Source organism: Hemiscyllium ocellatum, chromosome 14 (assembly GCF_020745735.1).
Source record: "Hemiscyllium ocellatum isolate sHemOce1 chromosome 14, sHemOce1.pat.X.cur, whole genome shotgun sequence".
In the NCBI taxonomy this organism is placed as follows: domain Eukaryota; kingdom Metazoa; phylum Chordata; class Chondrichthyes; order Orectolobiformes; family Hemiscylliidae; genus Hemiscyllium; species Hemiscyllium ocellatum.
In genome coordinates, this window is record NC_083414.1 from 52,307,284 (window position 1) to 52,321,231 (window position 13,948).

General features: G+C 37.7%; 1 protein-coding gene across 1 annotated transcript in view; it reads right to left on the reverse strand.

The window, feature by feature from the left end:
- LOC132822149 (contactin-4-like) overlaps nt 1-13,948 on the reverse strand; it is a 1,303,479-nt gene that overhangs the window by 791,208 nt on the left and 498,323 nt on the right. The window contains exon 4 of the mRNA XM_060835221.1: nt 2,722-2,817. Coding sequence (XP_060691204.1) covers nt 2,722-2,817 — 96 coding nt within the window. The remainder of the gene's footprint in view (nt 1-2,721; nt 2,818-13,948) is intronic.

The window sequence follows — 13,948 nt, forward strand, 5'->3', positions numbered from 1 at the left end:
TCTGATAAAGCACTGAGGAACATCTCAGAGTACTTGAGACAGCTTGCAGAGCTCAACACAAATTCAATGCCAATTTTAGTGTCAATACCAGAAAAGGCATTGGCACAAAGCCATTACTATTTGTGAGCCATATTTTCACGCTGCCCTCCTGACACTATATGAGCACTTCCCGAGGATGTTTTGACCCAATTACTGTCAAGTCATACAGAGATAACTGAAGATGGCCTCTAAAGATTTCAGGTTGACTCTTTTCACAATCTTTGGGAATTACCTAATACCATTTGGTCTGTATTCTGTCCAGGACCAAACAAATCCCAATTTTGCTGTGCAGCCTTCTTTCTTCAAGGTACCTGATATGAGCCAGGCCTCTTCAATACCCACTTATACAAATGTCAGGATACAGGACCAAACAGACTATGACCTGCAGTGTCAAAGCAACCTATTCAGGAGCCTTTCCAGATCTCAACTGACTTGAACATCAGTCAGGAGAAAATTATGGTACTGCAGAGCTACAAACCACGACTGGCATTTCTGACAAATATCACCACAGCACATAACAACTAAGAGGAACACACAGGTCACTGACATAGATATAGCAGGATTTGAACAATACTGATGTGCACAATAAAACCACATATAAAGCCTATTATTTGGAAGTAAATGTGTTATTTGTGCCTTAGGGGTTGTTTGCTGTTCAGATAACAATTGGACATGCAGTTCCTTTGATGTACTGTATTCTTCCCTAATGTACTGTGGCTGCTGTAAGCAGGCCCTATCTGAACCATCATTGAAGGAGTGGAGTAATCAAGAAAGGTCACTCTTTTATCTGTACAGGACACAGACAGTATGTTCCTGGTTCTTAAAAAATCCACATAAGACTGAGCCTGTTTAGAAAGGAAATTTCCTCATTGGTCATTCTTTCCTTTGTTGTAACCTCATTTGGAGGTCCTTGTCTTTTTCTCAACTTCCCATTGACATTCCACTGATGCATAAGGATGGCTATAATCATTTTAGGAAAACCATTTCTGAAACCACAGAATTAAAACAGGTCTTGAATAGAAATTGGTCAAATGCAGTAGGACAGATGAATTTTCTCTGACCAATCAATTCAACATACCAAGATTACAAACATATTCATGCCTCTGAACTCAACCACTTTTTGACTTCAGAAGTTAGACATCTGTTCTACAAGATTAACTTCAATTGTGTACAATTATAGCACAAGGTACGAATTATTGGCATGGGGCTTTATCGTCCTACAATTATTCACATTTGTATATCACTTGTATTGGAATTTATCAAGTGCATTAGAATAGGAATGTCTGACATTACTGATTTATATCAAACTTCCAGTACCCAAATTCCAGAACTATACCATTTCCATGACTGTGTGTCAGAACCCAGATATACTGTGGACATTTTAAACTTCTAATTTCAACATGTGTTCTTTTTCTTCTTAAAAGCAGGCTGATAAAGACAAAATTGACTGGAGAGGGAAACTCGTTGGCTGTCTGGAAAGAGGGACCCCAGAACTTTACATCAAACAATAATCCATCAAAGGGAGGAAATGGCAAGTTAAAACAGGTTGGACTGTGATCGTTTATGATCACACAGATACCGAGAAGCTGATGGTCTCTAGCTGAACAGTGAGCCACAATGTACAGATCATGTTCCAAACTGCAAACACATTTTGTGCTTTCACTTCAAGAATACACGAGGACAAGGATTTAAAAGAAGTTTCAACTCCACTGGAAGATGCTAGTGAGATTGACCGTTCACGTTTGTACCAGTCTGGGTTTGAGCATGAAAGAGCTGAAAAAGTTACAGTTGAAGAATGTGCAATTGTCACCTGTGCTTCAGGTAAAGTAAGACCTTTCAGTCCAAGTGCTGCAAACCAGACAAAAGGAAACAGGGCAACAAAAGGAGTCTTCCCCATCCTGGATATTAGAATTATTAAATGCTTGATTGAAGACAGATGAACTGGGTCCTCTTCTCTTTTATGCCCACCCTGTTGGTTGCTACATGTTTGATTTAAAAACGGATCCTTTCCCTTGTGGATACCTCTGTCCCAGACCAAAACGAACTTGCGGTTTAAAAGGAGTAAAGTTGACCAGATGTCAAAAGGAACTAGAATTTAAAAATCTCAAGCCAACAGGTAAAATTAAGCATCATGAAACCAATGATTTAATTATCAATGTTAATGCAATCATTCAGGTGCATTTTATGGCTACAACATGCAACTATCAAGTCTTAGTGAATAATTCAGAGATTGATCCATGCATCTATTTTTAATACTTTAACACTTTTGGACTCACTCTTTATTTATAATCTCTGTGTATGTATGTCAGATTACGAATTCCTCTTGCATATAGTAATCAATAAACTCACTCTTTGTGAACTCAAGAACGTCCAGTTAACTTGACTCCTTTTAAAACACAAGTTCATTTTGGTCTGGGACAAAAGGTATCCATAAGAGAAAGGTTCTGTTTTTAAATCAACCATGTGGTAACCAACGGCGGTGGGCTTAAAAGAGAAGAGGAGCCAGTTCATCCCTCCTCAGTCCAGCATTTAACAATTTGGGATAAGCCATCTGGAACTGAAACAAATTGGGAAATCTCACCTGGGGTCTGGACACTTCCTCTGCACCAAACAATATTACAATGTCCAAAATGTTGAACTCCCTGAACTAATCTACCAGCAAATTAATACAATAATGAATACCTGTAGAATGTGGTGGAGGGCCACAAAGCAACACAACTCCTTGCCCCTCTCGGACAGACACGTTATTTCTTGATTTTCCTTTGAAGCTTTCAAGATCTGCACAAGAATACAAGAGAATACCATTTGTAAACTCATGCAACTGTGAAGTTCAATATTGTTATTTTTATTGATAAGCACTCTAAAAATAGTCAAAAGAACACGGAAAAGACATGCCACATTGGTGTGAAATATTAAAAATCTTGTGTTACAATGGGCACTCCCTTTGTGCAACCTGTCACACTTTATTCTGACTTACCAACACCAACATACATTATCAAGTGCAATTCTAATGCACTTGATAATGATGTTCGAGGTTAGTGTATCAACATCAGAAACAAATGTAATGCACACATCAAGCAATGTTACGTTTGTTAAAAATACATGAGCATTCACAACACTAAATCAGGAATACCAAAAGTCCAGTAAGGAAATTACATGGTACGAATAATGACAGAACCTGGAATTTTCCAATTACACAGTTGTTTGAAGTTTGTTCATTATGGGCTGATGGTGCAATGTCTTTAGTTAGCTGCATGAATAACATCCAGAATTCCAATTCTTCATTGCTGTCGAATGATTTTTTTTCCCTGTAGGTATGCATTGAGCAATAAGAATTTCTGACTTCATTTCAATGGCCCTAAGGGAAATTGAATAATAAATACACTGATTGTTGAGGTGTGTGCACACATGCTGACTTCTTCAGCGGATTCTCTACAGTAATATCCTTTGATTCCCCATTCATGTTAAGGTTGAGTTGTACTGAAATATTTCTTCCTTTAATTTGTTTATGTCTTATGACCAGGAAACTCTTCCATCACTGAGTCTTTCTTATGTGTGACATTATCTTGAAATACTTTCATTCCATTCCACGACTGAAGAAGTATTACAATTTGATAAAACAAACAAATTCAGGGATTTATACAATTAATCTGAGAACTGAAAGACCTACGAGTGAAGGAAAATAATTCTTTGAATTTGCATCACAGGTAAACATGGTGGTTAAGAAGATATTTAGCATGTTTGCCTTCATTGCTCAGACCTTTGAGTATGGAAATTGGGATGTCATGTTGAGATATTACAGGATGTTGATAAAGCTTCCTTTGGAGTACAGTATACAGTTCTGGTCACTCTATTATAGGAAAGATATGACTAAACTGGAGAGAGTTCTGAAAGGATTTACCAGAATGTTGCAGGAATGGAGGGTTTGAGTTATAAAAATGGGCTGGAGCATTGGCGTTTGAGGGGTGACATTGTTGAGGTTTTTAAAATTATGAGAGGCACAGCTAGAGTGAATAGCAAAGGTCTTTTTCTTAAGAAAGGTGGAGGGTGGGGTGGAGTTCGATACTAGTGGGGGCACTTTTTTAAATGAGAAGAATGATTTAAAAAGGACATGAGGGCAATTTTTTAAAAATTTAGATAGTGGTTCATGTGTGGAATGAACTTCAAGAGGAAGTGATGGATGCAGCTACAGTTACAACATTTAAAATACATTTGGATAAGTACAGGAATAGCAAAGGTTTGGAGAGATATGAAGCAAACATAGGCAGATGGAACTAGCTTAGTTGGTGAACATGGTTGGCATGGACTAGTTGGTCTGAAAGGTCTGTTTCCATGCTGTATAACTCTCTGACTCTAAAACATCAAGACCATTCAGTACATTATAAACTTCAATCCAGCTTACTTAATAAAAATAAATTATTTACTTCTTTGCCATATTTTTTTCCAATGTTCCAACTATTTAATCTAAATGAAATATATTTTAAACAAAATAATGTTTTGATCATATCTATGGTATTATAACGTTAAAGAATTCAGACAGTAAGCTTATTAAATTATGTATGAATTCTCTATGATTTAACCAGATCATTCATTACACTGTCATCCTATTTTATTCTGAACTGAAGGTTTTCTCATCATACAGCCTGCATAATTTTACATTGACGGTCATATTTAATCTCTCCTAGTGCCTAAACTTATGTGTTGCTAAAACTCTCGTTTATGTCTTCGCCACATCCGGACTCCACTTTTCTGAAACATACTTTCTCTTGTTTCATCCCCAGACAACACAAACTCATCTAAACCTTTGCTGTCTATTTCCCATCTCCCATTAATTTGTACTCACCAAACTCCTGTGATAGTTAAGCTTCATTAGCACCCATTCTTCCAGACCTCCAATTTAAAATTCTCAGCCTTATAAGAAATTTCAGCATTATTGCCCCTCTTGATTTTGCTAATCTCCAACCTTTCAAGTTCCCTTATTCTAATGCTTTCTTATTTACCAAATCTGGCCTCTCATGCATTAATCCTTCTCTTCCAGTAACAGCCATGACTTTGGTCATCTCTGGCGCAATCCCCAGGATTCCCTTCTGAAGCCTCTCCACCTCTAAATGAAAACCATTACATTTACTGAGGGTTTGGTCTGTCCTTCATTTATCTTTTTTGTTGACTCAGTGTATGTTTGTGTCTGATTTCACTTCTCAAAAGTGCCTGGGGACAAATTTCTATAAAATACAATTTGCTGCTCTGATATCTACTGAATGATATACCACAATGATCTTTTAACATTTAAAATACGGTTGTAACTGTTTAATGTGACAAGGTGAAAGTGATATGAAGTTGATGTAATATTTTGATCATTGAAAAATACACATGACTTCAGTTACAGATGATATCACAAGATCAGAAAAATGTTCAGCTATAACCTGACTGCACTAACACATTAATTCTTCAAAAGTCTAGAAAATGACATTTTAACATTTCAGGCTCGTGGCAATATCTATATTTATTAACGTAGACATAAAATTCCACTATGCTAGTATTATAATCCTGCTAGAGACCATTAAAACAGAAATGTGAACAACTTGTTTTAACCATTAGAATTTTGATATACAAGATTTCATGTCTTTATACAAAGCACACTTCAGTTTACATATAAAAAAAGGAATGAATGCCAGCAGTTGGTGGGTGAAGGAGTTTTAAAGTTTTGTATGTATTTGACTTTGTCATTCCCATTTAACACAAAGTTACAGTTTAAATTTGAAAATCTCTTGACTGAAGTACAATTTAATGAAGTCCCCAGAAGAAATGCAATTGGGCTCAGTTAATCCAAGCAGCAGTTGAAATCAGTTCCTCTGTAACTGGATGAAATAGGCCTTTTGTGTTGAAAGCATATAAAACTAGCCAACTTAGTGTGATACAACATTTGAGTGTGCCTTAGAATCAAATGCTGCAAGTTGAGTGATTAAGGGAGTGAAATGAAGAAATTCAGGAATTGGTTCTTACTCTGACACAGAAAATGACACTTATTATTTTGAGAGAGTCTGATAAGTGGCTCAAGTTTATTCTATTCCTAAGTTTTACACAATGAATTACAACTGGTGGCTAGGCTAATAAAACATAAAACATACCAAAAGCAAAAGTTTTATTTAACAAAATAATTAAGTAGCTAATTAGAACACATGAAGGAACAGAATACAGACAAGCCAAATTTCTCTCAAACATATCTGCAATAAATGTTTTAAGTTTGAACAGTTTTGTCTCAGAGACTGAACTATAGACACTTCCACACATCTGAAATTCTTTGTACCAGGAGGCAGTCAGATCTCTTAGGATAGGGTTTATTGATTTAGTCACAGCTCAGAGACAGAAGAGTGGTAATGCAAATAAGACAGCGAAGGAAACCAAGGGGGAAAGGGCTCAGGAATCTCAGTCTTGACAACTGTCCAAAACTTTTGAGATCCTTTCAATTTATTTGTATGAGAGTAGAGAATGTAGGGTGAGTGAGCTAGCTCACCATGGTACCAATCATACTAGATGACGTGTACTGTTATCTGAATATTAAATAGTACTGGATATCAGAAGGACAGAAAGCTCAGAAAAAAATGGAGAGATGGCTGTATTAGTTAATGATGGTGTTAGCATTCTAGAGAGAGATTATCTATGTTCAGAAAACCAGGATGTGAAACAGATTGGATTGAGATGAGAAATATTAAAGGCAAAAGTAATTTGTATGTACAGCACCATGAAGAGTAAAGTTGGGGTGAGAAATAAAGGAAGAAATAACAGGAGCTTGTGTATAAGGCACAGGAATAATTATAGGAAACTTTAATCTAAATATGGACTCAGCTTGGCAAAGACAGCTTCGATGAGGACCTCAGAAAATTTTCAGGATAGTTTCTCAGAACAATCTAACCAGAGAGCAAGCTGTAGTAGACCTAACATTGTGGAATGAGATAGAATTAATTAATTGTCTCTAGGTAAGTTAGCCTAGATAGCTGTGATCATAATCACACTGAATTTTGCGTTCAACTTGAGAGATACAGATGAGTTTGCTTGAGATTATTTTTAAACTTGAATAATCACAATTATGACAGCAAAAAAACCTGGCTAATGTAGAAGCTAAGTTTAAAAATAAATAAAATGAGATTCAGTGGCAGAAATTAAGGGGATATTTTAGAATGCACATAATAGATACATTCCAAAAGGATAAAACTAAAGACACTGAATCTGAATTCAAAATAAAACAGATTAACTGAGAGTGCAAAAAATGTATGATTTAATAGCCATTAAATTCATGGACGGATCACAATGCACGACAAAGCTTAGAATGGGATCAAATGTACAAAATAAAACATATAACTAGGATAAAAACATATGGTAACAAGATTGGATAGAATATAAAAAAAAGAAAAGAATGATGAAGAATGAAGAAACAAAAAAAGAGCGTGGATGAAAGATAGCCTGAAATATAAAAGCAGATAGTAAGAATTTCTATAAATATTTTGAAGAAAAAGCAAGCTGACAAAGTGAGCATTGTTCCTCGAGAAAGTGGAACTGGAGACTTAATGGAAAATAAGAAAATGACAAACAAATTGAACAGATATCTTGCATCAGTCTTCATGACAGAAAATGGAAAAAATAGCTCAGAAGCAGTTATAAATAATGAAATGAAAGGCAAGGTGGATCTCACGAAGTTCACAATTACCAGAGAATTGACACTGAATAAACTGACGGAAACACAGGCTGACACGTGTCCAGGTCACAATAGGTTTCACTCTAATGCCTTGAAAGAAGTGGGAAGTGAGATACTTGATGCATTGACTTCAATTTTCCCAAACTCCCTCGATTCAGGAAAGGTCCAATTAGATTATAAAACAGTAAATGTAACCTTTTAATGCAAAATAGAAGAAAAACAGAAAGCAGGAAATTACAGGCCAGTTATCTTAACATTTATCAAAGAAAATTGTTTAAAGCTGTGATTAAAGATGCTAAAACAGGGACTTGGATAAGTTCAAGGTAATCAAGCAGATCGAACATGATTCTGTGAAAAGGAAGTTATCTTTTATCATCATATTTGAGGTCTTTCAGGAGGTTCCAGGTACTGTGAATAATGGAGAACCAGAGAAATGTACTTAGATTTCCAGAAGGCCTTTGATAATGTGGCACATCAAAAGTTGTTGTGGAAACCAAAAGCTCACGGTGTAGGGGCAGTATATTGGCATGAATAGAAGATTGGAAGGCTAACGGGGAGCAGAGTTGGCATAAATAGGTCTTGCTGGTCAGAGAAATGGAACAAGTTGTGAACTACAAGGATTTGTGCTGGAATTTGAACTGTTACAATTTATTTCAATGACTTAGATAAAATGACAGAATGCACAGTTGCCAAATTTACTGAAAGCAAATTAGGAGCAAAGTTGGAAAGCATTGTAAGGACATTACAAAATGAATAGATAGATTAAATACGTTGCCAAACAGATAATGAAATAGGAATGTGTGATATCATCCATTTTGGCAAGAAGAACTTAAAAAAATACATTAACAAAAGAGTGAGAAATTGCAGAAGTCTGAGGTGCAGAAAGATCTCTATGTGCCAGTGAGAGAATCACAAAAGCTTGTTACCAGTTACACAAAGTAATAAAGCAAGGCCATAAATGTCACCATTTGTGAAGGGAACTCAGCACATAAATTGGAATATTACACTTCATTGGTACAGGGTACTGGTGAGACCACATCTGGAAAACTTTGGACAGTAACAAAAATAGAAAGTGCTGGAAAAGCTCAGTGCTGGCAACATCTATGGAGAGAAATCAAAATTAAAGTTCGTGTTCGGTGTACTTTCCTCAGAATTGTGTTCTGTATTTGTACTGTATTGGTCGCCTTATTTAAGAAAGGATGTCAATGCTTTGGAAACAATTCAGAGAAGGTTTATTTGACTAATAGGTGGACTAATGTCTTGGTTTGGTTGAAAGGTTTGAGAAGGAGGTTTGCCGATGTAATAGCTGAGAAGATCAAGTGTCAACACAATTCAAACATAAATACACTGAAGGGTTAATTGCAAAATGCAAAATTAAATTCCAAAGCTTTCCTTAATCTGGGAATCCAGATGAATAATTTATTCCTTTTACTTGACTAACTGCAGACATCAAGACTCTCGCTCTTAAGTTCAATGAGACCATTTGCCATTTTATGAACTCACTTGTACAACAAGCATAAGGTACCATTTCCCTGGTTAGTTTAAGCTTATGTGTTTTTCCAGTCTTCAGATTTTTACCCTATTTTTTCCCAGTAAACTTGCAAAATCTGAAATCAAAAACTATAACACCAAAATAGACGAACTTGGGCACCTGTAACAATATGAGGAAATATATTGATCTCATGAAGTTCTTTGGAGAATTCTAACAGCACATGCAAGGAGAACTCTCTAATCTATTAATTATTTGTACATGCCAACATAGTCCATCAAAATCTATGACAATTCTCTAGACATACTGGAAGCTGTTTGCATGGCTGATTTTAATACAGTTGTTAAATAATTCAGTTAGACATTTTAATTGACTTGTTAATCAGATATCTTAATGTACCTTAACATGCAAATGTAATTGAAGTATCAACATTTTTCACGTTTTTGTGTTATCTTTCTGATTTTGTTCATATTGTCCATGTGACAGCTATATGTTAAAAAGCTGGGCTGTTTTGATTTGTGATAGGTCAAGCTTCCAATCAGAATTAACAAGATGAAACACCGCAAATAAAACAAAATTATTTTCAACGGTAAACTGAGCATTGCAGTTGTGCAAAGGCAAAAATACCCTGAAGCAAACTTTCTGTGACACTACAGAGCTATGCAGCACTAGGTGTAGACACTGCAGTTATAACAAGTGAAGGAGCACTAAAACACAATGTAAGAGTCTCTGGGATTGAAATAGGGAGCCCATGAATATAAATATTCAGAAAAGAGAGATTAGTCATTACTAAAAGTAATTTAGAAGTCAAAGCCAGGTATAAGATTGCCACGTATGTTACTTAGGATGCAAGCATAATAAATAGTGTCACTTTAAAGAATAGGCTTGAAGACCGTCCTTGACATGCCTTCTTGATCGGTCTGTCTCAAACTTAAAACCGATATAAAAACATATAATTGTTGTTATCCTTCAAGTGAGTGAGATCATAGAAGTCATAATAATGGATGGTGCCTTAAAGGTATTGGCAAAAATGTGGGTATCACAAGTCTCACCTCTAAACCCCGCTTTTCTCATTTTCCAAAGGACATGCATGATCCCTCATGATAGCTGGCCATTTAACTGACCTGCTGTCCCTGCCCAAATTGGATTTTGGTGCATTTGGTGTCTAGAAGCTGGAATATGCTGACGTGACCAGTCGATGTATAGAATAGGATCGTTAAAGTGTGGAAACAGGTCATTCAACCTATGGACTCCACACCAACCCTCCAAAGAGCATCTTGTTGTGACACCCTCCCCCTCCCCATACCCTATAACCCTGCATTTCTTATGGCTAACACACTCGGTCCTCACATCCCTGGACAGTATGGGCTATTTTGCATGGCCAATCCACCTGACCTTCACATCTTTGGACCATGAATCATAGAATCCCTGCAGCGTGAAAATGGGCATTTTAGCCCAACAAATCCATACCGACCCTCTGAACAGCATCCTGCCAACATCCACGCCTCTACCAGAGCCTTGAAACCCCTACATTTCTCATGGCTAATGCAAATAAACAAAACATCCCTGAATACAATGGGTAATGTCGCATGGCCAATCTGCCCAACTTGCACATCTTTGGACTGTGGGACGAAACTGGAGCATCTGGAGGAAATCCATGCAGACTTGGGGAGAATGTGCAAACTCCACTTAGAGAGCCACCTAAGGTTAGAATCAAACCTGTGTCCCTGGCACTGTGAGGGCAGCTGTACTGACCACTGAGCCACCATGTCACCCCTAACAGAATAACAGACATGGCACAGTGGAACTCTCAAATAGTAGAGGCTGGTTTCTCAAAGCATTCCTTCTTGAAACCAGGAATTGCCATATGATGAGCTGAGGCATCTTTATGGATTTGTTCAAAAGAGTAGGAATCAGGGATTTGTTTGGGTCAATGGCATCCTTCAGGATGAGGATGAGACACCTTTTCAGTCTGTTAAATGTGTACAAGATGATGCATAAACTCTTTGAAAATATCTGACAGAAAGAATCAACAAGTGCCAACATTTTATGAAGAGTTTGCAAATGTAAAAATGTGTGTTTATAAATGAGTATGTTTTTATCAATTCGGTGGAGTCTGTAAAATAGAATATGAAGTCATAGAATTGTGCTTGTACCACAATGGTAGTGTCCATGCCCTTGAGCTGTCAGGCCTGGTTTCAAATCCAACTTGAACCAGGGATATATCATAGCAGGTTGACGTAAAGAAATCTATCACAAACAAGCAAAGAGATAGATACATTCTTGATTAATAACAGAGTCAAGAGTTACAGGGAGAAGGCAGTACAGAGGAGTTGAGAAACTTATCAGCCATGATGAAATGGTAGACTAAACATGATGGGCCAAATAGCCTAATTCTGCTCTTCTAACTGATGTTACGTGTGGATACTCTGATTTGGATTGTTAGGTCAAAGTGGAAAGGGTGGTGCATGAAGGGCCATGCACAGAAGCGATGTATGGAAGGCAATATATTGCAAAAGCTGGCATGGGTAGGGCATGGGGTTGCATGAGCTAGTATGGTAGGGCAGAGGGTAGGTGTGGAAGTGAGAGGGAGCAAGAGGCGAGGTCTGGTATGTTTCTTCTCTTTTGGAAATGTAAGGCATCCTTTAGAATTGTGAACAGGCATTCTTGTACATAAAAATAACGAACTTACTAGGAATGTCAAAGTTTTCAAGAAAGAGTCCAAAGAAACATGAGCGCTGCAAATAAAAGTAACAGATCACTCAAAACGTCTACTAATATGAAAACATCATGATTTGGAGGAGCAGGTGTTGGACAGGGGTAGACAACATTAAAAATCACAAAACAGCAGATTATAATCCAACAAATTCTATGTCATATGATTCAGCTCCACAAGCTTGGAAGCACTAGTTTTCAAAGCACTGCTTCTTCATCAGGTGGTTGTGAAGCTGAATGATAAGACACAGAATTTATACCAACAGATTGCAGTGTCATGGAATGTAATCTTGAAAGACATGTCAGAGCATTGACACGGATACCACCATTACACATGGTACATTGGTGAGACTGAATAGAGGCTACAGCAATGGATGAATGGACATGCACAACAATCAACTGACAGGAGTGTTCCCTCCCAGTCGGGGAACTCTTTAGCGGTCCTGCATTCAGCCTCGGATCTTCGGATGACCGTCCTCCAAAGTGGACTTTGGGTCAAATAACAAAGCAAAATGGCCAAGCAGAGGCTGATAGCCAAGTTTGGTACCCAAGCGAATGGTCTTAACCAGGACCTTGGGTTCATGTCACACAACAGGTGACCCCACTGCCCTGCACACTTTCTCTCCCAAAGGCGCGCGCACATGCATACACACAGACCCTTGCCATACACAAGATCTCTTTCATATGCTCATACATACACCCCCCACACTCACACCCACACATGCACCTTTTCACAGACTTATATCCCACTACACTCACACACATACACACACACACACATAGACACTCACACCCACATGCACACACTCACTCAGTCTCCCCTTCTTGCACACACATATAAGTTTGTGGGGTGAATATGTACTTGCAGAATTGCATTTTATTTTGCTCAAAAACTGCATGAATTTATGTAAAATTATGTGAATTCCACTTTAGAAATAGAATTAGTCTAACCTAACATTGGGACACAAACTCTAACCTCACACCTTCAATGCAATATCTGAGCTGAGATGATCTGTATTGTTAAAGCTATCTTGAGAATGTAACTTGAAAAAAGTCCTGGGATTTACATATGAAGGAACCAAAACTAACATGGTCATTCTAAGCTAAATTTGTGAAATATTATATTCCATGACACTGGAATCTATTGCTATAAATTCTGTGTTTTATGATTCCGCTCCACTGATGAAGAAGCAGCGCTTCGAAAGCTAATGTTTCCAAATAAACCTGTTGGTTGGTAACCTGGTGCTGTGTGATTTTTAACTAAAACCGTTAAGCATTGATGCTGCACGACTGATTTCCGGAGCTATCGTTTACACAATGGGATATCTATCGAGTGAGCATTTTGAGGGTAGAGTCTAATCGCCTGTGACCATTTTTGTCGTTAAGAGTGTTTTAGTTCGAATACAGTAAATACATCAATATAATCATGATTTAGAGATGCCAGTGTTGGACTAGGGTACACAGAGTTAAAAATCACACAACACCAGGTTATAGTTCAACAGGTTTAATTGGAAGCATACTAGCTTTTGGAGCGACTCTCCTTCATCAGGTGATAATGGAGGACTCGATTGTAACACAGAATTTATAGCAAAAATTTGCAGTGTGATGTAAATGAAATTATACATTGCAAAATTGATTGTCTGTTAAGCCTTTCATCTGTTAGAATACAGTATAATTTCAGTTACATCACACTGCAAATTTTTGCTATAAATTCTGTTACGATCGAGCCCTCCACTATCACTGCAGAGAGTGGTGCGAGCTGGGCGGAAGTGAGGTTGGAGCGCAGAGCAGGTCGGGAAGGTAAGTGATTGATATTTAAAGAACTTGCCTCGACGCCAACGATATTTTCACCGCAGAGAGCGGCGCGAGCTGGGCGGAAGTGAGGTTGGAGCGCAGAGCTGGTCGGGAAGGTAAGTGATTGATATTTGAGTCGGTGTGTTCTAGACCCCAGGCCCTACTTCGTAGGGCGTCCCTCCCATCCTCCTCCTCTAACCTAACTTTAAAGTCCACAG